Here is a 22,177-nt window from a genome sequence, read left to right on the forward strand (position 1 = left end):
CCAATATGGTCAACAAAACAAGAAATGTAAAAAAGACTGATTAACATAACATTCAAAAAAAGCTCAGTAAAATAAAATAAAAGTTAGTTTCAAATGTACAGCAGCCATTCCTGCACCACACCCACAGCCTGAAAAAGAATTCACGATTTGACGTGGCAGCGTTGGGGGAGGATGTGAGCTGGGGATGTGAGCATTTCTTTGCATCCCCCAACAGAATAATCTAGAAGGAATGCTGACAAAGATGGAAAACTATTATAAAATTAAAACAGTTATTTTATATATCCTGGAGTCATTTGTGTATTTTTTTCGACAAACAGTCTATTTAACCTTTATACTCTATTATAAAATACACATTCTGTTCTGCAAAACACTGCCAACTCAGCAGAGTGAATCTCGGTGCTCTGAGTTAAAATGCAATACATTATCCTTCCATTACACACTTGATGGCAATATATAAGATTTTTCATAGGTTTTAATAAAGACAGCACTTGTTTAGTTGCAGAGTTTAGCAAAAAAATGTTTTTGCAGATTTCAGAAGGCTTTAGGACCATGCAGTGGTGGAATGTCAGAGTTGAGGTCATTGGATCCTGAGGGAGGGCTCTCCCAGCTTCTCCAGGAAACCCAGACGTCCTCATTTGAATAACCCATCTCCAGCTTCTAGAAGTTTCTTTCCCGGACTATAAAGGCCTCTGCTTCAAACACTCTGCAGCAAAGCAGCATCCGAGAAAAGAAGAGGAGCAGCATCCGAGAAAAGAAGAGGAGCACATCTGAGAAAACAAGAGGAGCACATCTGAGAAAACAAGAGGAGCACATCTGAGAAAAGAAGAAGAGCACATCCAAGGAAAGAAGAGAAACAAATCCAAACAGCTGTCCAAGGTAATTATTGGGGGAGGAGGAGGTGTATTTCACAAATATTTATTTGGAATGGCTTTATTTTGTATCCTAAAAAGTCTGCTGCACACATTGTCAGAGAATACTTTTTTTACTCTTATTACAAGTTTTTTTGTATTTTTAAAATGTATTTACTTGCAACTTAATCCATAACCAACTAAGGTTGGTAATGATTTAGGGGAAACAATTTTCTTTACTCTTTTCATCTTATGCTTAGTTTATATGCATAGCACAGTTATAGGATGTGTAATATTAATAGTTGTTTTATATATACGTTTAGTTTCTTCTTAGTGATGCAAATTTGTGCAATTGTTTTTCTTTTTTTCTTTACACTAAACTGTAAAGAGTGATCAAATTTTCCAATTGGGAGTGGTTTTCTGCTATCACTCAATCAGTGCAATTCACATGCGGGTCTACTGTGGAAGTTCTGATTGGTTGAAAGTTTCTCCCTAAGATCTTCTAACCAATAAGAAGAGTCTACGTGTCTTTCTTTCTCTTTGTGCATGAAGTAGCAGCAGAGCAGACTTCTCAAATGTCTGCTTCAATCGAACCTTAATTAGGACAAGAAGCAAGGAGCTCAAGTCACTGATTTTGTGACTTTGATTTGCACTATAACCAATGTACATACATTTATTTTTGTGTAGATTACCCAAATGCACCTCTTGTCTTTCAGAGTGAAAATCGCAATCGTTGACAACTATGAATATGAAAACGTATCAAGGTATCACAGATGATAAAAAGCAACATACAAAGATGAAAAAAATATGTGAATAATCAACCACGCTGACTTACATACTGTGCTTGATAGTGGATAAGGACACATAACATCTTATAACCAACTTTACACTCAAGAATAGTTTTAAATCATAATTTCAACATGCAACGTAATTTCTATATGCAGTAAAAACTTCTGATATTTAATTAAAAGTGATTTGTCACATTTCAGAACTTTATCAAATAAGCAAGCTCATGTTAAGCCACACATTCCTGTCTGATTAGTCATTGCTATTGCTTTTGTTTAACTCGTTTGACCTAGAAATCATGGCCTACAATCATCATTTCTGAAGGTTTACCAATTGAGGGTATATATATTCAAATATACAAAATTATTTCAAACTGATATAAACTCATGAACAAACTATTAACTATGCAGCCTGTTGTTCCTAGAACAAACACATAGACATTAAAATTAGCATTGGTGAAGAATTGGTGAATTTGCACTCAGTATCACTGATCTCCCCTCTTCTCCTCTAGGCTTTCGTTACTACCCGAAAATACAGCAAGCATGTGGGCGTCCAACCTCATTGCTCTATGCCTTTTGGCTGTGGCCGTGTCCGGTGAGGACAAAAAGCTGAGTACTCATGCAAGCTCCATGGCAGATACCAGCGCAAACCTGGCCTTCAATCTCTACCACAACATCGCCAAAGAAAAGGGACTTGACAACATCCTCATCTCTCCTGTGGTGGTGGCCTCCTCTCTGGGCATGGTAGCCATGGGAAGCAAATCCTCCACTGCGTCCCAGGTGAAGAGCCTATTGAAGGCTGACGCCCTGAAGGACGACCATCTGCATACAGGCCTGTCCGAGCTTCTGAGTGAGGTGAGCGACCCCCAGGCCCGCAACGTCACGTGGAAGATCAGCAACAGGCTATACGGCCCCAGCTCTGTCAGCTTCTCAGAGGACTTCGTCAAGAATAGCAAGAAGCACTACAACTACGAACACTCGAAGATCAACTTCCGTGATAAGAGAAGCGCCATCAACTCCATCAATGAGTGGGCTGCCACGTCCACTGCCGGAAAGCTGCCAGAAATTACCAAGGATGTGAAAAACACAGACGGTGCTATGATCGTCAATGCTATGTTCTTTAAACGTAAGCATTTATGTTGGCTCTTTAACATTAATATAGATATTTACTTGAATAGTTTTAGGAATATATTTAATTATTCAGTTATATTTATTATTGACCTGGGAAAAGCCCCATTTGTTATTTTCTTAGGATGGATTTTTATTTGAATAATTCCAGGAAAGTCTATTTCATATATCATCAAATTAAATTAATTATTAAATTATTTTTAATTATAGATCTGGAACTAGCCCCCATTGTGATGTCGTGGCTTTTTAAAAAAAAAAAAAAAACACATTTACTCTGATAGTTCTAGGAATGTCCATAAAATTATATTATAATTATTACTTAATAAATTATATTTAATTATTGATCTCAGAGAGAGCGAGGCAAAAATAACAAGAAAACATTACTGACTAAAAATGTTAATGTTTGTTTCTGTTTCCACAGCCCACTGGGATGAGAAGTTCCATCACAAGATGGTTGATAACCGTGGTTTCCTGGTTTCCCGGTCTCACACGGTCTCGGTTCCAATGATGCATCGCACAGGTAAAACCAGCAGCTTATCTTAAAGTCTCTGACCCTAAATCTATTACCTTCAAAAGAACTCAACAGTATTTAACTTGGTCTTTTACAGGCATCTACGGCTTCTACGAAGACACACAAAACAAGCTGTTTGTGGTCAGCATGCCTTTGGCACATAAGAAGTCCAGCATGATTTTCATCATGCCCTACCACGTGGAGCCTCTGGAGAGACTGGAGAAACTGCTCACTCGCCAGCAGGTGAACACCTGGGTCAGCAAGCTCGAGGAGAGAGCCGTCGCCATCTCACTGCCTAAAGTTAGCATGGAAGTCAGCCACGACCTTCAGGTGAATCATTTTTGCATATAGCTGGTTGCAAACCACAACTAACATTTTATGCACAATGTATGAGCTTCTTTTTCCTTGCTTTTCAGAAACACCTGGGAGAACTTGGTCTCACTGAGGCTGTGGACAAATCTAAAGCTGACCTGTCCAACATTTCTGGCAAGAAAGATCTTTACCTCGCCAATGTCTTCCATGCCTCTGCCTTCGAGTGGGACACAGAGGGAAACCCATTTGACGCCAGTATTTACGGAAGTGAGAAGATCAGGAACCCCAAGCTCTTCTACGCCGACCATCCCTTCATTTTCCTTGTGAAAGACAACAAGACCAACTCCATACTTTTTATTGGCAGGCTTGTTCGGCCTAAGGGTGACAAAATGAGAGATGAATTGTAACTTTTAGGCTATTTTAATTCTATTTTACGGGGTTTTAAAATTGTTTTATTGTTGTTAATGGTGTGACTATTACCTCATGAGCCCATTCCAATGGATTATCTGTGTTTAGACAATCTAAGTCAACCTGTCAGTACAAAAACATTGTTTTAAGGAGGTTGGTGATATACATCAGGAGCAATGCAGTCCTATAGGTGAGGAATTGGAACCCCACAAATGTATACAATGTTTTGACATCAATTAGTTAATGTGCATTATTCAATCAGACACTATGCTTACATTAAGTGTAGTGCCATTGATGTTAAGCTGTAGTACTGTGGTATTTAAGATTGTGCTTGTAGAAGCCCTCTTTATGAGCATGTGAGATCTGTGTAGGGTTTGCCTTATCTTTAACGTTTAAAGGGAAAAGGTAGTCCTATGCAAGTGTTCCTCAAGCACAATTGTAGGTTCTCTGATTTCACTACCATCAAGATTTTTTGACTCCTGCACTGATGCCTGTCTTCTAAATTCTCCATTTTGTTAGATGTCATGTTTCATTGTCTTTAGCATATCTTTTGAGAAAGTGTGCTGATCTTTTTAAAAAAAATCTATTTTCCTTCTGTTTATGTTTTTTCAATAAACTGAAATGAAAAATATACATTTTGTCCTGGATTCTTTTTTTAATTATATGTTTTAAGTAATGCTTTAAATAAATAAATAAATACATAAAGTATAATAATAAAATAAAAGGCACACTGTCATGAATGACTGAAAATCAATATCAATAATGACAGATAAAGGCATAGCACATTGTCATTGCTCTGTCAAGCCTTAGTTTAATCCCAGTCATTCCGCCTGGTTTGATGTGGCAAATTCCTCTGTGTGCTGGAATGTGGAGCTTCATCGGTGTGTTTATTCTACTGAGGGCTTACATTGTTGTCTCACCTCCTCACCTGCTAAGAGACATATATTTCCCAGACAGCCTGCTGTCTTTATGGCACCACCATAAACCCCAAAACAACAAAGAGCACATTTGATGTGGGGAATCAGTTACTTCCTTTTACAGCAGATCCATCCCGGCTGAATGTGTTAATGAGTGGACTTATACAAAGGACGGGTTAGAGGCTGGAGTGAAGGGCTCTCATGGTGATATGGCCAATCTGGAAAGCTTAAAGAAATAGCCAAAGATGAGTTTTGGTCAAGATAATTAACCAATGCGTAAACATTGTCAGGATAACCCTGCAGACTTAATGTAATATGCTGTTCATAAATGAAAACAACTTGTTTAAGGGATATGATTAAAGATAACATCCAGCCTACTAAATGTAGGCTATGGGACCTACTGTAGGACTACAGTGCAAAAACCTATTTTACAGGGCCATCTTGTGGTAAGCAAAAAAACTGCATGCATTGAAGACGTCCTGATGTTCTCGAACATTTTGTTAGTGAGTCCAACCTTATTTTGAGAAATGTTTCTCATCGAAATATGATGGAACGACAGACGCACGATCACATTAACTATATTATAATTACCTAAAACAACTTCAACTTTTATGTATCAGGGGTTTGTTAGACAATGCATAGCCTACTCTTTATTTTTTATTTTTTTTATATAGCCTACTCTTAATGGCACGTCACACCTTGACCTATATCGGTGAGAGAGAAAAAGGGGGGGGGGGGGGGGGGGGGTGCTATGCTATGTAGTGGCATGTAGTCGTTGTTAGGCATAGTTCTTCATTGGTTCAAGATTAGTTTATATCTTCATGTTAAAGTACCATTAATTCAGATAGGCTACATGAATATAGGGTGGAGTTGGGGTAAAGGGGTTAGTTAGAATTTTTTTAAGCATCGAAAATACATTTTGTTCCAAAAATAACAGAAACGACGACTTTATTCAGCATTGCATTCTCTTCCGGTTCTGTTGGGGATCCGCTTTCACGAGGCCAGTGACGCTGCTGACGTAAGACGCTGCTGACGTGTTATCTGGTGCGTCCGTGTATTCGGGTTCAAATTAATATGTCTGGTCAAAAAAAATGCAAGTCTTCCTCTGTGTGGAAATCCTTAGACATGTTTGCAAAGATTGTTTTGTTTACAGCGTACGTCTCCCTCAGACTGTAAACGAAGCTCGGGCGCACCAGATAACACGTCAGCTCGTCTTACGTCAGCGGACTCATGAACGCAGATTGAGAATACAATGCTGAATAAAGTCGTCGTTTTTGATATTTTTGGAATAAAATGTATTTTCGATGCTTCAAAAAATTCTAACTAACCCCCTGAGGTCACGTGGACTACTTTGATGATGTCTTTATTGCCTTTCTGGACAAGGACAGTATACCGTACATAGATTTTCAATGGAGGGACAAAAAGCTCTCGGACTGAATCTAAAATACCTTAAACTGTCTCCGAAGATGAACGGAGGTCTTACGGGCTTGGAACGACATGAGGGTGAGTCATTAATGACATAATTTTCATTTTTGGGTGAACTAACCATTTAAGGAAAATATTTATATTTTTAGAATGACAATTTGTTTTCAAACCTATCTGTGGAGTAAAACGCCCCCAGGGGGAAACGCTTTCCACTATCGGAAGTTACCATGGTCAGAACATCATCCTTTGTTTATCCATCAAATGTAATCTAAAGTGGTTGAATAAAAAATTGTGAATTTTATATTTTAAAATGACCTCAGATTAGCATCAGCTAGCTAGTTAGCTAGCTAGTTAACACCCGATAACAATATTTTTAAAATAGGCTGATTTTCAGCATGGTTCATTAATAAATAGGCCTAATCATATGAATCTACTGTTTCTTTTCTTTTCTTTTCTTTTTTTTTTTTTTTGCTTGTCTTTTGGCTAAAACTGCTTGTACTTTGATTTTGCTGTAAATGCAGGCTATAAATATAAGCAAATTGTGTTTTTTTTAGCACATTTTACCACATTTACCATTTTACCACACCTGTTCTTAGGACATTTAAAGCTGTAAAGAAATTGTTGTCTTTTAAACTGAGATTGGTCCAGTGTTCCACTGATGACATCCAGCAGCATTCTGAGCATAAGCTAGCCTGATGCACCTCAGAGGCTCTTAACATCAGTAGTTGAGAAAGGATCTGTGTTCCCTGAGTACTACTGATCAAATACCAGTTTGTATTTCAGTAGATTAGTATCCAGTTTAGATGCCTAAAAAATCATATTCACTTTTCAGGAGGCGGGACCTTCCAGAAATTCACACACCACAAAACGGTGTGTATCGAGTGTTGCTTCGTGAAACTCTCAAACAGCTTGGTCAGTATCCCTTGACCTGAAAGGCCTCTCCATGCTGGCCTGGAATGCAGATTCCTGGAACTTTACTTTGGATGCATCAGGTGACTTCGAATTGGAAGAAAGGTAACATAACGTTTTATCCTGTGTATAACAATCCACCGGCAGAACGTGTGGAGACATCTGTGAGCTGGACATGGACCTATGACCTGGTTGACAACAGATCTGGGATCAGATCTGGAGGAACACATATGAATGGGTCCAGCTGAGATGGTGAACAGCCTGGACCATCTCATCGGGCAAACAACAGTGAGATCAGATCTGGAGAATCTAGAATACCTACTGACCAAAGCTCAGGCAATCAGGTTGAGATGAGACAGGCCGTTAAACGAAGAAGGAAGACTTCTGTCAGGTCAGAGATCAGATAACAGAAAAAGAGAAGATCAGAACACCACTCTGATTCTGACTGAAGCCGTTTTTAGAGACTGCTCAATTTTGTAAGTGTCATTCAAAGCAAGCATGGATCATGACTTTCCATTCACACTCTCTGTAATATCATCTTGTCTATTAAGGTGTTTGTCTGTCACAAGCATATACATTTCATTGTAGACAGGAGTAATATAGAAAGATTGTAAAATGGTGAGAAAACAGCATTTTAGATCATGCATTACTCTCTGCCCTCGCTACATCACGGATGGGGATACACAATTTGTGAGTTGTTTGTCTGGGAGCAGAGCATGTGCTGCCAGCTCTGACTGTGTACACTGCGAGCAGCTACTGTCAAGGACGCTCTGCTCCTGCCAGGCGCTCTTTGAGGAGAGCGCACAGACTCGTGTTCCTCGCGCCTCTGGTCCCGTAGTTGCCAAGGCAGAGCTGCGACTCAGGTCATGGGGTTCGCAAATGGATCTGGCAGGGGGGTTAGAGACAGGCTTGGACTTTTCTCTGCTTTCAGCTGCCGAATCTAGTCCCACACTCAGCAGTTTCTTCTGCCCCGAGTGAACAGTGAGTTATTAGCATCGAGGCAGATGTTGAGGACACTCCTGCTTATGAGGAGCTTATGGGGGTTGTGACTAATGCCGTGGCTACATTAAACATCGACTGGCCGGCAGAGAAGCAGGAAGTTCGTCATAAAAGTAAGCTAGATGAACACTTCCCTATAGATCACAACCTCCTCGTCGGGGCCTGCCTTTTTTCCCGTTCTCCACACTGAGGTGTGGAAGAAACAAGTTTCTTATTGAGTCTTTATTTCCCAGACGGTCAGACCTCAAATTATTCCTCAATCCTGGGGCTGAAGGAACATTGCTATGGGCTGATGCCTACAGTAGCTATCTACCTAGCAATCTCTCCCTTGAGTCAACATCATTCCTGAAGGCCCAGACGTTACCCACCAAGTCAGTCAGAACAAATTCGCTTTGGTGTGTAAAGCATATTCAACAGCAGGTATGCCTGCACACCATGTCCATTCTGCAGGCATACCAGGATGACCTGTTTAGAGACCTTGATGATTGAATTTATTCTTTATTTGTTATTGTTAGATGTGATGATGATGATGACCTTGATGATGAGGGCGAGGGTGTGGGTCAGGACATATTAAGAAAGCTGTGCCGGACCACATATATATCTCTCCGGATTTGGCTACGGAGAGATTTTTATGGCTTAGACAAGTTTTCTCATGGATGCCCTGCTTGCCCCTCTTGGGCGATGCTGTCACCTAAGTTGTTGAGAGGTTTCAGGAGGCAAAAAAGCAGGTGGCGGTGTTCGAGAGACATCTCCCTCGCCTCTCTCAGATCTCTCGCCATCTACCAGCTCCTCACTTCGAGAGCAACAGAAGCAGAGCCTCGCTACCCTTTCTTTTGGCCTAGCCTTGTCACCTCGCACTTTCACAAAATGCGTGGATGCAGCACTGGTTCCTTTGCGACTCCATGGGCACTCGCATGCTGAAAATCAATTGTGCTTTCGCGCTTCGGCTGGAGCCGAACATAATCATCACATAATGATTATTTTAGGTTTCAGACATTTAAATAAACATTAGCTGGTAAAAATACTTTTAAAGTTTGTTAAATACACACTGATTTCTATGGAAGCGGCAATAATAATCCTTTCAATAATAATTTGACAACGTGTTTTATTCATATCAGATACATATTGTATAGGTAACTATATTTACTCTATTCTTCTCCCAGTTTATCGGTCACTTACTTTAATGTATTTTGGGAGAAGTGGTTGAATTTATGCGTTGTAACTCCGACTGTTTTAAGATCCGATTCTCTGAACTGTGGTGCAAACTAACATGGCGGTTCCCATCAGGCATTAAAGATCAACTAACAGGGTCATTATAAAGGTGTTTAAATGACAAAACACATTCACTTACACATATTCAAGAATATCAGAATATCGAGAATCAAGAATTAGAATATCAGATGTATTTGTTCATGATAGTTAACAAATTTGTGAATATTTTGAAAAAAAAGGAAAACCTAAATAAAACCGTTTAACAGAAAATGTAAGTTATCATTTTAAACAGCTTATAAGGCAGTCAATCCCTCTCAGATAAACCCATTCTACATGTTTAATACAACTTAAACTGCACAGAAACTTAAACATTTCCTTTTATAACCAGTACAAGCCAAGTGCTTCATCAGAGAGAGAGTTAGTACCCTTTATTAAACTGAATTAATATGTCAAATAAAAGCAGTTAGGTACTAGTTTTGCCCTGTTTACTAAATGTATGGCAACTAATATGATTTATTCTGCATAGTATAAATAATTATTTTTGCATAAATTAACAGAACTCACAGAATTATTGCATTCCATTTAGTAATTTCTCTGCAGCAACTTCTTAATCAGCATACACACAGTCACGTTTCACAATTTCCATGAGTCCAGAGACAGCTTACAGCAGCCTTACATTTGTAATTGCTTGGTATCAACCAACCGTCAATTTGGCCTTTGCATAAACATCGCTAGAATATCGCATTTGGTCTTAGCAACAGATGTCCACTAAGCTTCGTCAAATCTGATTATGTCACTACATTGTTTTTTGGTTAGAGAAGATCAAAGAAAAATAATTAAAGCTCCCCATGAGTAACATATGGATGAATAACACAACATGTGAAACCTCTGTGAAAAAAAACCTGAAACGTGGACTCGCCTTTGGTACAGGATGCACATGGGGCCACTCTGTGGCCAAAACAGAGCAAGTGTTAGACATTGGGAAAGAAACACACCTTCACTGACTACCTGTTCCTCAGCTGCCATTTCATTAGCGCTGTTGTTTCTGCTGTGCTGGGCAAAGTCGGATTAGACAGACAACAATCAATCCTATTAAAGTAGTCTTTGTAAGCTGCACTGAAACACAGATGCTTAAATTGTCCTTTGTGTCTCTCCCATGCAACTTGTCATTGTGTCTTTCCTTCTTCGTCAGTGTTAACATCCTTCCTTGCGCTTCTCAGATTTTGGGCTTGTCCACTTGTCTGTTGGCCTTGCGAAATATTGACTTGACCTCCTCCGTAACCATGTCTTGCCAGTTATCTCTAAAAGATGAAAATTGATGTAGAAAGTTATAAATAATAATGACAGACAGAACTGAAGATTCATTTTAGGACTTCGGAAAGTGATGCACAACTGAAAAAAATACACAACATGCACGAATAAACGGATATGCAATTAGTCCAGCACAATTAATGAACACCATCACAGCACAAACCCACCAGAAGTAAACCTAACCACATGACAATACAGCACAGCATGCAAGGTACTACCTCCTTGCAATTGGCTATGGGTTCATGCCTTTTTCTCAGCTTTCCTTCTCCTGTAAGCCTCAATGTCCTCAGGTCTCAAACCATGGTTGTCTTCCCTGATGCATAAATCCAATTATCCCATTTGTAAATAGTATCCCATTCATAAGTACAAAGAGAATTATTGTTAAGCACAGAAATTAATCTGAAAGTACAATATTTATTTGGAAAGAGTAAAATAAAGGGCAATATAATGAAAAGGCCGAACTGCTATACATAAATGTATATAGGTTATGTTTACAATATTTAAAATGCTAAGTTTATTTAAAATATTGTAAGAAAAAAAATTAAATGTAAAATAAATTGTTAAATATTATTCAAATCTTACCCTGGTTTGATCTCTGGTGGTTTTGGCAAAGGATTAGTAAAATTAGATTTTCCAACAAGCCAGTATGTCTCTTCAATGCCTTTTCCCTAAAGAAATCCATAAAAATTAATTAAAAAAGCTAAAAATATCCACAGTAAGTTAGTGCTTACACTACCATTTAGAAGTTTGGAGTCAGTTTAATGTTCCTGAAAGCAATTTTAAATATTAATTTTGCAATTTAAAAATAACAGTTTGATAAAAATGTAATTCCTGTGATTGCTGACAAATCCTGAGTTTGTCAGCATCATTATTCCATTCTTCAGTGTCACATGGTCCTTCAGAAATCATTTTAATTTACAGATTTGCTGCTCAAGAAACATTTCTTATTATTATCAATGTTGAAAATAGTTGATTTAAAAACAGCATTTATTTGAAATATAAATATTTTGTTAGATTATAAATGTCTTTACAGTCACTTTTGATCAATTTAATGCATCCTTGCTCAAAATTATTAATTTTTTAAAAAGAAAATCAAACTGACCCCATACTTATTAACAGCTGTAGTGCATGTCAAAAAATTATTTTGTTCAAATATAATTGAATTAATTATGATTATTAAAAGCGTTTGTTTTAGTACCTTCAGCTCAGTCTTTCCTCGAACTTCTATTTTGTAGCCATCGTTCAGTGAGTGGAGAATCTTCACTGTACTAATGTTCACATGAATTCTGTAAGCTGATGGAAATGATGTTTATTGACCGATCTTCTCATTAAAGTACAGGGTTAGTATATCACATCTGTAAAGAAAAATATCTGGATGGAACATACGCAACCCTGTAGATTCCATACGAGAGGCGGTGTTGACTGTGTCTCCAAAAAGGCAGTATCTAGGCATAGTTAGACCCACGACTCCAGCAACACATGGCCCTGGATAGAGAAGAAACATGATAAGATAAAGGATGCAATATTTTATAACTACATATTTGGACAATGAAATTTAATCTGTCAAACAGATTACATGAGCATTACAAGAGATTTTTCATAACATTACCACTAAGCGGATAAAAACAGCTGGAGATTGAGAGGCTAACCTGAGTGAATGCCGATCCGTATCCTGACTGGAACTTCTGGCATGTGCCGCATCTTGAAGGATCCCACAGAGCTGAGAATATTCAGGGACATGTTGGCGATCTCGGCTGCGTGCTTGTTGCCGTTCTTCTTCGGCAGCCCAGAGGCCACCATGTAGGCATCTCCAATGGTTTCAACCTGTGATGAAGAAGAGTTAAATGGCTTTTCATGGAAATCGATCGGCATTTTGTCCTGGACATCCAAGCCAGTGTTATTTTAGTGTCATTGAGATACTATTAAAGTATCAAAGGCATTTGTCGACAATTTTCAAAAATAACTGTAATAACATTGTAATAACCCTGAACCAAGCTTACCTTGTAGACATCGTGGCTGCCCAGCACAGCATCAAATAGGGAGTAAAGGTCATTGAGCAGATCTACAACTTCAATTGGATCACTAAGGGATGAGATGGTTGTGAAGCCTACAATGTCACTGAAGTAGATGGTGACTTCATCGAAGTACTCTGGCTCCACAGAGGCACCGGTTTTCAGAGCTTCTGCCACAGAACTGAATGAAAATTGAAAAGAAGTTCAATCTGACATAGAAAGATTGTTGATCCAGGAACATGTCTTACTTGAGAAGTGTGATGGAGAATGAAAACACTCACGGAGGTAGCATCTCAGCCAGAAGCTTTTCAGTCCTCTGTTTCTCTACCTCCAGCTCTTCTGTTCTTTCCCTGATCAGGTCCTCCAGGTTAGAGGAGTACTGCTCCAGCATACGCAACATGGAGTCAATAATATTGGTCTTTTTGCCCTTGTTGATGAGCTTGAACTGAGAACAGACCATTAAGATACATTATGAGTGAATAAAACATTAGATGTCGTTTTTCTTTTAGACATATGCAAAGGAAATTTAATTAAAGTGTCTTTATTTGTAATGTTCCTGAAATCTGGAAATACTGCTATCCATGCAGGTTGTCATATTGTAAATAGAATATATAAATACACTATACCATTCAAACGTTTGGGGTCTGTAAGATTTTTTTCAAAATGTGTTTGAAAGAAGTCTCCTATGCTCACCAAGGGTTTATTTCATCAAAAATACAGTAAAAACAGCAATATTGTGAGATATTATTACAATTTGAAATTTTTTTTTTCTATTTTAATATATTCCTGTGATGCAAAGCTGAATTTTCAGCATCATTACTCCAGTCTTCCATGTCACATGATCCTTCAGAAATTATTCTAATGTGATAATTGGGTGTTGAAGACACATTTCATATTATGTTTTTTTGGAAACCCATGAATTTTTAAATGTTTTTTACATTTTTTGATGAATAGTTCGCAAGAACTACATTTAGTTTATGACCCATTGAAAGCATCCTTAAATAATAAAATAAAAATAATAATAAAATAACACATGAAATAAAGCAATGTAATAATAAATTATAACAAATTTTAAAGCAATAATTATTACAATAATAAAATAAAATAAAATGGCTGGCCTAATATTTGGTAGAATCATTCATTATACAAAGTCTTTTAATTCTGTTAGCCAATGCACTCAAAGCTCACCTGATCAAAGATCTGATCAAAAGCAGGCCTTCTATCAGGCTGTTCACACCAGCACTGCTTCATTAACTGGATGCATTCCAGTGGAGCTTGATCTGGAGCTACAGTGGGCCTGCACATAGGCGGAGGTTTCTTCACCTTCCTTATTATCTCTGTTGATGCAATAAACATGTCACTGATAATAATACCTGCCCACTTCCTGTTATCACAGCCTGTTTACCAGTTCATCAAACTTATACTGTAAGAACAACTAAGTACAATTTATTTACAACCAACCTTCAGGAGTCAAGCCCAGCATACAGTACGGCGCTCCTCTGACGACTACTTCTTGAAGTATAATCGCGAAGCTGTACACATCTCCTTTACATGTTCCTTTCCGTGGACTTTCTGGATCTCTGAGAAATTCAGGAGCTGTCCAGAATAGATCTGAAAGACAAAGAATAGCCTTATTATGTCTTTATTCCTAATATAAGGAAATTAGATGGAATCAAAGTGAGATTTGCATTGTAAATAAGTCTTTTTTTTAAGTCATACCCTCTGGAGGTAGGGTCTCCTTTGGAGCTTTTTGGGACTCAAGAATCTCATTGTAACCATAATCAGTGATCTTTAAGACAAAACGTCCATCAACTACACAATTACGAGACTTCAGGTTCCCGTGAGGAAATTCCCTGTGGTGGAGATATTTCATGCCCTATTGGATGGGTAACAGAAACCATCAGATTATAATGCCGACAAAGACAGATATTATATTGAAAGAGCAGAATGAATTTGAAAATGATCTGAAGGTTATTAGAAGTTTTCATAATATCATAACATTCAAAGGTACCTTGATGAGATCCAGCAATAAAGAGGATTTAAACATCCAGTCCAGTTTGACATCGTCATTTCGAAGGAGGTCATGTAGACTCCCCCGAGAACAGTGTTCAGTGACGATGGCAAACATCTCACAATCAGTGAAGAACCCCAAAAACGGATTGACATTTTCATTCCGTAGGTCCCTCATCTGGGAATTATAAATATGATGGGAACAGTCACTCAAAGAACAAGCTCATACCAAACTATTAGTTTTAAATGAAAGGTTTAGAGCCAATACCTTGGTGAAAACCTTAGTGGTGCTCTGTTTAACCTCCTTGAAATGTCCTTCCTTAAACTTTTTTAGCCATACCCAGTCGCCCTGCAAAGATCAAAAAGACTTACATTTACATTTGGCAGACACTTTTATCCAAAGCGACTTTCATTGCATTTAAAGAGGGAGTTCGGCCAAAAATAAAAAAATCATCATTTTTATTTTCTCACCCTCAAGTTGTTCTAAACCTGTATGAGTTTATTTCTTCTGTTGAACACAAAAGTAGATATTTTGAAGAATGTGGGTAATCAAACAGTTGCTTGTCCCCATTGACTTCCATAGTATGGAAAAAAAATACTATAGAAGACAATAGGGACCCACATTCTTCAAATATCTTTGAGAAACTCTGGTTTAGAACAACTTGAGTAAATGATGACAAAAAAATATATTTTTGGGTGAACTATCCCTTAAAGGTACACATTAACATTTTATCAGTTCTTGCTTTCCCTGGGAATCGAACACTTGACCTTGATGTTGCTAGCGTACTGTTTGAGCTACAGGAAAGTTTAAAAATTTGGTCAAGATAAAAAGACATGGTGTGTTCAAAAATACATTTAAATGACACATAAAGTCACCTCATAGACGGCCACGTTTGAAGTTTCATGTGTTGCCGTTGCCATGCTGTTCATAGAACGGGACCGGTCACCTGTGCTCTTCTCCTCAATGTAACTTTTTGAATCGCTAAGATCCTCAAGGGTGATTTTCTGTGAGCAAAGAGTGCATAATAAATGAAGAAAATATAGTATAACATTTTCAGAAAAACGTGCTTAATGCTTAAAGAAGGGAGCTGATTAGACGACATACTCTCTTGCTCAGCTGCGGGTTGATGAAGGTCAGGTCCTCAAGTGTAAGTAGGATTCTGTTCGGCCCTTTGATCAGCTGGATTTGTTGAATTCGCCACCTACAAAGATCAGACGAGATCAGGTAACACTTCTTGTACCTTCTATATATTCATAAAATGAAATAAATCATAGGTTCTGTCAAAATCAAAGCAAAATTACCTTATGAATAGAGTTAGGCCAATACAACCAAGAACTATAATGAAGACCGTCACAAACGCTATGATGACGTATATTAATTCCACACCTAAAACACAAGAGAATGAATTAGCTGAGCATATAAGCTACAAATTACATATAAATCTATATGCACTAGTTAACAGTGGATGTATAAAAACAACAATGTTATTAATTACAAGTGAAAAAGAGACTGTTTTATTTTAATTCTTTTAAACCTTTTATTTATTTGTCTTTTAATGATAATAATAATAATAATAATAAAAGTTACACATAATACATACAATAACATGCACCAGTTAACAATAATCATGTAAAACAGCAATAATATATTTGTTGGCAAGATTAAAATAAAATATTACTCTTTAATTTTAATTATTAATTTGAATTAATCATTCCTTAAAATTAATTTAAAAAATAATAATAGTAATAATAACATTGATCATTTACTAAACGACATTGAGCATATTTGCATTTTGCTATCTTTAGCATAAAATACTTATTTATATTTCTTAAAATAATTTGACTTTGAATAATAATAAAAGTTTTTAAAATGGATCATTTACAAAAATATTGAGCATAAAAATAGCAATTTGCTTAAAAAGCATTATACCCAACTGCTAATATAACTATGACATACACTCACCTAAAGGATTATTAGGAACACCATACTAATACTGTGTTTGACCTTTCCTTTCGCCTTCAGAACTGCCTTAATTCTACGTGGCATTGATTAAACAAGGTGCTGAAAGCATTCTTTAGAAATGTTGGCCCATATTGATTGAAATGCATCTTGCAGTTGATGGAGATTTGTGGGATGCACATCCAGGGCACGAAGCTCCCTTTCCACCACACCCTAAAGATGCTCTATTGGGTTGAGATCTGGTGACTGTGAACACTGTCATGTTCAAGAAACCAATTTGAAATGATTCGAGCTTTGTGACATGGTGCATTATCCTGCTGGAAGTAGCCATCAGAGGGTACATGGTGGCCATAAAGCGATGGACATGGTCAGAAACAATGCTCAGGTAGGCCGTGGCATTTAAACGATGCCCAATTGGCACTAAGGGGCCTAAAGTGTGCCATGAAAACATCCCCCACACCATTACACCAGCACCAGCAGCCAGCACAGTGGTAACAAGGCACGATGGATAAATGTTCTCATTCTGTTTACGCCAAATTCTGACTCTACAATCTGAATGTCTCAACAGAAATCGAGACTCATCAGACCAGGCAACATTTTTCCAGTCTTCAACTGTCCAATTTTGGTGAGCTCTTGCAAATTGTAGCCTCTTTTTCCTATTTGTAGTGGAGATGAGTGGTACCCGGTGGGGTCTTCTGCTGTTGTAGCCCATCCGCCTCAAGGTTGTGCGTGTTGTGGCTTCACTAATGCTTTGCTGCATATCTCGGGTTGTAACGAGTGGTTATTTCAGTCAAAGTTGCTCTTCTATCAGCTTGAATCAGTCGGTCCATTCTCCTCTGACCTCTAGCATCAACAAGGCATTTTTGCCCACAGGTCTGCCGCATACTGGATGTTTTTCCCTTTTCACACCATTCTTTGTAAACCCTAGAAATGGTTGTGCGTGAAAATCCCAGTAACTGAGCAGATTTTGAAATACTTAGACCGGCCCGTCTGGCACCAACAACCATGCCACGCTCAAAAATGGCTTAAATCACGTTTCTTTCCCATTCTGACATTCAGTTTGGAGTTCAGGAGATTGTCTTGACCAGGGCCACACCCCTAAATGCATTGAAGCAACTGCCATGTGATTGGCTGATTAGATAATTGCATTAATGAGAAATTGAACAGGTTTTCCTAATAATCCTTTAGGTGAGTGTATATACAAGCTGAGAGAAATGAGTGTGACTTTTAAGAAGAAACAATTGCACAATTAAAATCTGTCAAATATCTGTTTCTCATTGAACAACATTGTGTGTGTCTGTCGTACCTCCTGTGCAGATGGCATCGGGATGAAACCAGCAGCTGGAGTCTGAAGGTGGAGGTGAACCTCCAGGGAAATTAATGGACTTGCCAGCAAACAGCACAGTGTCCGAAGTCAGGTCTACTTGAAAACAACGATACAGTTGAGTTCCCCAGCCATCAGTATCCAGGATCACGTAGCTGGTCTGCCCGTTCCCTTGGGCGTCTGTGCGTATGTTCTGGTTGAACCCCGAAAATGTGATGTTCCTCGTGAAGAAGGCCAGGTTGGACCCGGAGAACCACTGACCTGCTCTTCTGGCATTGTGCATGGACTTGGCAAACAGGTACAAACTGTTGTAGATTGTACCAAAGAGAGGAGAGACCTGAAATGTAGCAGAATATTTTAATCAAGCATTTTATGCGAGTGTACAACTAAGATTCATAATGTGTCAAAGTGCACCACCCACACCTGCTCTGGCTCTTGTGACACTATCAGCTCTCCAAGTCGTTTGGCCATATTGAACGCTTCATTGAATGACATCAGATCTGACTCCACAGTGACGGTGAGCACAGCGCCATAGGCTTTGCGCAGTTTGGTGTTGTTTTGCAGTGGGAAGTAGGTTGTGTTGGTGTAGGGTAGGCTGTACAGGAGTGTGTCGTACGGTATAAACACATATTGACCATTTGTCAGTCCCATGTCATAGGCCTTCATCAGGAAAGAAGATTGTTGCTCTCCTCCAATGAGCGCTGAATGCATGCACATAATGATGACTGGAACATGCAAGAAAACTGAATTAATTCATGTTGAATTTTAAAAGCATTTAGGACTAATATACAGTATGAATAGTAGGTTTTGTCTTAATATAAAAGGCTTTATTTAAATTCTAAAAGGGCCATGATCCGAAACTTTTTTGAACGTTTGACAACTGAAGACAAACCTTCAAGCAGTGTGCACTGGAAAATTTCACATACACTTGTTTCACAGAAATATCTTTAATTGAGTAACAAATGTAGTGCATACTTTTACACATGAATGAATAAATGTTTTTGTTGTATGTTTACAACTATAGGATTTTGAGTGAAAAGTCCAATTACAACCATGCTTGTGATATTGTATGTTAATTTTAAATTCCTAGTTCTCTTTCTCTTCCTAAAATATTTTTTGTTCCAATTACCTGTGCATATACAAATGCTTAAAGTAGACAATAAAACCACAGAAAAGTTATAATCTTAAAATAATATTATATATATATATATATATATATATATATATATATATATATATATATATATATATATATATATAATATTATTTTAAGATTATAACTTTTCTGTGGTTTTATTGTGAATAAAACTTATGAGAGGTTGACCAGGAAGAGTTGTCATGTGTTTTAAATGTTAAAAGGTTCCTATTTATTAATGACAATATTTATTGGTTAAAACAATGTTTTGTAAAACAATTACATTATTGTTTTAGTGTTTAAACATGTCATCTTAAAAAGTATTTCAGGTTTATGTCTATAAACACACACACACACACACACACACACACACACACACACACACACAGAGACACAGACACACACACACACACACACACACACACACACACACACACACAGAGACACAGACACACACACACACACACACACACACACACACAAAACGCTGAGAAATCATTCTAAAATGTGTGGCAAATAGCCTTGTCCTCTCCTCCCCTAAAATGAATGTTTAAGCTAACAATGCATATCTATGAATCCAAAACACTTTACCTTTTATCTCTCCTGCGTTTTGAATGCTCATCAACGTGTTCTCCAACATAGTATTATTATTCCCCATGGGCGCAACAATGCCAACAGGAAGGCCCTGGTTTCTGAGAGCACTAGCCAATTTGACAGCCGTGTCGATCCATATATCCTCATTAGAAGACACGATGCCTATGTTAGCCCAGCTGAAATACTTAAGCACCTTGTAAAGCACCCGTGTCGGAGATGGTAAAGTCCGGGCAAATGTTGGGTAGCCCTGGACCCGGTCTAACTCATAGTTAATGCACGCCCACGAAAATATAGACTTGTCCCAATTCTTGCCCATGAGCGAGGCGGCATTGCAGTATCCTGGATTTGTAGGGCCTACAAATGCATCAACAACCTTCTCATATTGTACAAATGAGGTCAATGCTTTTGATGTCTCGCAAGCTTCCTGAAGGATGACAAAGTCTATTGTACAGCCCAGGTCTAAACTAAAATCTTCGTTTATGCGGCCAACAGCCAGTCTGGACGCAATGGAAGGAAGTGCTTTAGAGTAATAAGGGTCACAGTTCCAAGGCCCCAGGACTCCTACTTTGAAAATCAGGCATTGGACACAGCATGGGAACGTCAACACACCAAGAATTATCCATATTGTAATGCTGTAAAATGGAAGTGTTGAGAGGCTGTGTCTGCTCCTGAGGACGGGGCAGCAGGGGTAACTGGTTAACTCCCATAAAGCACCTCCAAATGGGAGGTGAATATGTCGCATTGTCCTCCTTTAGAAGCCGTTATGAGAGATGGACGTCACAATAAGACACCTGGAAAACAGCAGATTAGATATGAACTGGAGCCACTGCACACTTTTAGCATCATTTTCAAGGCTAAACATTCAATATATAGACCTATCTGTTACATAATAGCCAGGCTGTATATTTTCTACACAATGTAAACATTTCAACTCACTAAAATTGAAAACTTAAGTTAAGTTTTTATTTATTTTATAAAATCAAAGCCAAATCTACCACCAGAAGTGATACGATCATTTGTCCAGTCTAAATGTAATTAACGTTACAGAAGAAAAACAAGTTGAAACTAAACGTTTAGAACATAGTGGATATATAATGTTTTTGACAGGATAAATGTTTTGTTTTGACATAAAAACTTTTTTTTACATAGTTTTATCATATTTTCTTAAGTTATTGTTGTATTGTTTTGTTGCAAGCTTCATACACTAGAAATGCAACAAAAAAAATGTAATTCCAAATTTATCTCCACTTACATTTATACTAGTGCACACAATAAAACACATTGCTAAATAAAATATTTAGAAATTGAACTTACCATTATTCATATGGGCCTCTTGATGCATGAAAACATTTCCACAAAGTAGCTGTAACTTTTTCTTCCAGTGGTTTCTTTCATAAAGTCGATTTATATCCTTCATAGAGTTACCCGGTCAACTTTCACGACGGTTTCCAGCATCAGTCGTTCCGTGGGAATAAATAAATGTGAGCAGAGCTCACAAACAACAGTTTGATGAGGCTTGTCAGTGGCGTTGAGAGATTCACCTTAAGCACCCTGGAGAGCTACTTAATGCCTGCAGTCATCAATAAAGGTGTTCTTTTGCACCTTCACAATTCACACCTAACGTTCAGCGACATTTTCCAGCTTCACTGTTATAAATATTGCTGTACAAAAATTCTCGATAGTGTCGTCAATTTGGGCTAAATTATTTACCTTAGTTTCGTTATATTGCAGGTTCCTAGAATCGTTGACGATTTTAAAAAACAACAAATACATTTTGTAGTAAAATCAAATGGAAAGCGATATTCGATATAAATCTCCTTGAAAATATCAAAAGGCCTAGATGTTTCTCTGTTCAATGAAAGTCCTTTGAAAGTGACCCGCGGATGAATCTAATCCATACTTGGTCAGGGACAAAATAAGAGGATTGCAGACATACGTTAACGCTTCAGACCCGCCACCTTTACTGACTGAGCTAGCCATGAAATCAATTAGTTACCTTTATAAGAAAAATTGAGGAAATATAAAATATTGTTGTTAATGCACATTATGGTGTACAGTCATCACAAGCGTTAAATAGGACGAAGACATTATGCGCCGAAAATAATAATTAGTGGACTGAACCAATCATATAACGTCATAGCCTACTAAGTGATTTTCAACAGGCCTTCATTTTATTTTACATTAATTTATATTTTATATTCGTGGTAAAATGTAGAGATCGTTTAAAAACTAGTGTAAGTGTAAGGATTTTGGAAAATATGTGAATAATAACAAAAAAAAAGTAATAAGAATTGTATTGTTCAAAACAATTAAATATGTAATATCATTTATTATATCATTTATTGTAATATCATTTACAATTTGCACACAAAATACA

The 22,177-nt window shown here is 37.8% G+C and overlaps 2 protein-coding genes across 5 annotated transcripts; one reads left to right on the forward strand and one right to left on the reverse strand.

Moving 5' to 3' along the window:
• The first annotated feature begins 623 nt into the window (after window positions 1-623).
• On the forward strand, window positions 624-4,623 carry serpinh1b (serpin peptidase inhibitor, clade H (heat shock protein 47), member 1b). Of its 2 annotated transcripts, XM_077208211.1 has the most exons (6): window positions 624-876; window positions 1,565-1,612; window positions 2,146-2,759; window positions 3,183-3,281; window positions 3,370-3,602; window positions 3,689-4,623. In XM_077208211.1, exons 3-6 carry the CDS (start codon window positions 2,177-2,179, stop codon window positions 3,989-3,991), a joined length of 1,218 nt encoding a protein of 405 aa, XP_077064326.1. In that variant the 5' UTR covers window positions 624-876; window positions 1,565-1,612; window positions 2,146-2,176; the 3' UTR covers window positions 3,992-4,623. The 2 variants fall into 2 exon arrangements, with proteins under 2 accessions (XP_077064326.1, XP_077064325.1); XM_077208210.1 differs by lacking the exon at window positions 1,565-1,612 and having other exon boundaries at window positions 708-876.
• Window positions 4,624-9,630: 5,007 nt separating this feature from the next.
• On the reverse strand, window positions 9,631-21,243 carry gucy2f (guanylate cyclase 2F, retinal). 3 transcript variants are annotated; one of them, XM_077208179.1, is made up of 20 exons: window positions 21,115-21,243; window positions 19,798-20,591; window positions 18,495-18,796; window positions 18,054-18,408; window positions 16,090-16,174; window positions 15,893-15,989; window positions 15,664-15,792; window positions 15,056-15,136; window positions 14,789-14,965; window positions 14,497-14,653; window positions 14,239-14,388; window positions 13,966-14,114; window positions 13,059-13,222; window positions 12,766-12,958; window positions 12,415-12,589; window positions 12,152-12,250; window positions 11,964-12,058; window positions 11,348-11,433; window positions 10,984-11,078; window positions 9,631-10,755 (listed from the first exon to the last, which is right to left on the reverse strand). In XM_077208179.1, the coding sequence occupies exons 2-19, from the start codon at window positions 20,540-20,542 to the stop codon at window positions 11,006-11,008; spliced, it is 3,312 nt and encodes a 1,103-aa protein (XP_077064294.1). In that variant the 5' UTR covers window positions 20,543-20,591; window positions 21,115-21,243; the 3' UTR covers window positions 9,631-10,755; window positions 10,984-11,005. The 3 variants fall into 3 exon arrangements, with proteins under 3 accessions (XP_077064294.1, XP_077064293.1, XP_077064295.1); XM_077208178.1 differs by lacking the exon at window positions 10,984-11,078 and having other exon boundaries at window positions 9,857-10,755; XM_077208180.1 differs by lacking the exons at window positions 9,631-10,755; window positions 10,984-11,078; window positions 11,348-11,433; window positions 11,964-12,058; window positions 12,152-12,250 and having other exon boundaries at window positions 12,452-12,589; window positions 12,766-12,781; window positions 12,877-12,958.
• Between the last annotated feature and the right edge of the window lie 934 nt (window positions 21,244-22,177).

Source organism: Siphateles boraxobius, unplaced genomic scaffold, assembly GCF_051911475.1.
Source record: "Siphateles boraxobius isolate OS27281-9 unplaced genomic scaffold, OSU_SipBor_1 6, whole genome shotgun sequence".
In the NCBI taxonomy this organism is placed as follows: domain Eukaryota; kingdom Metazoa; phylum Chordata; class Actinopteri; order Cypriniformes; family Leuciscidae; genus Siphateles; species Siphateles boraxobius.

Coding starts and splice junctions, on each gene's coding strand:
- serpinh1b (XM_077208211.1), top strand. CDS start 2,177: ATGTGGGCGTCCAACCTCATTGCTCTATGCCTTTTGGCTGTGGCCGTG. Junction 2,760..3,182: donor CAATGCTATGTTCTTTAAAC/GTAAGCATTTAT, acceptor CTGTTTCCACAG/CCCACTGGGATGAGAAGTTC. Junction 3,282..3,369: donor TCCAATGATGCATCGCACAG/GTAAAACCAGCA, acceptor GGTCTTTTACAG/GCATCTACGGCTTCTACGAA.
- gucy2f (XM_077208178.1), bottom strand. CDS start 20,542: ATGCGACATATTCACCTCCCATTTGGAGGTGCTTTATGGGAGTTAACC. Junction 15,990..16,089: donor GGCCTAACTCTATTCATAAG/GTAATTTTGCTT, acceptor TGATCTTTGTAG/GTGGCGAATTCAACAAATCC. Junction 11,434..11,963: donor GAGGAAAGACTGAGCTGAAG/GTACTAAAACAA, acceptor GGATTTCTTTAG/GGAAAAGGCATTGAAGAGAC.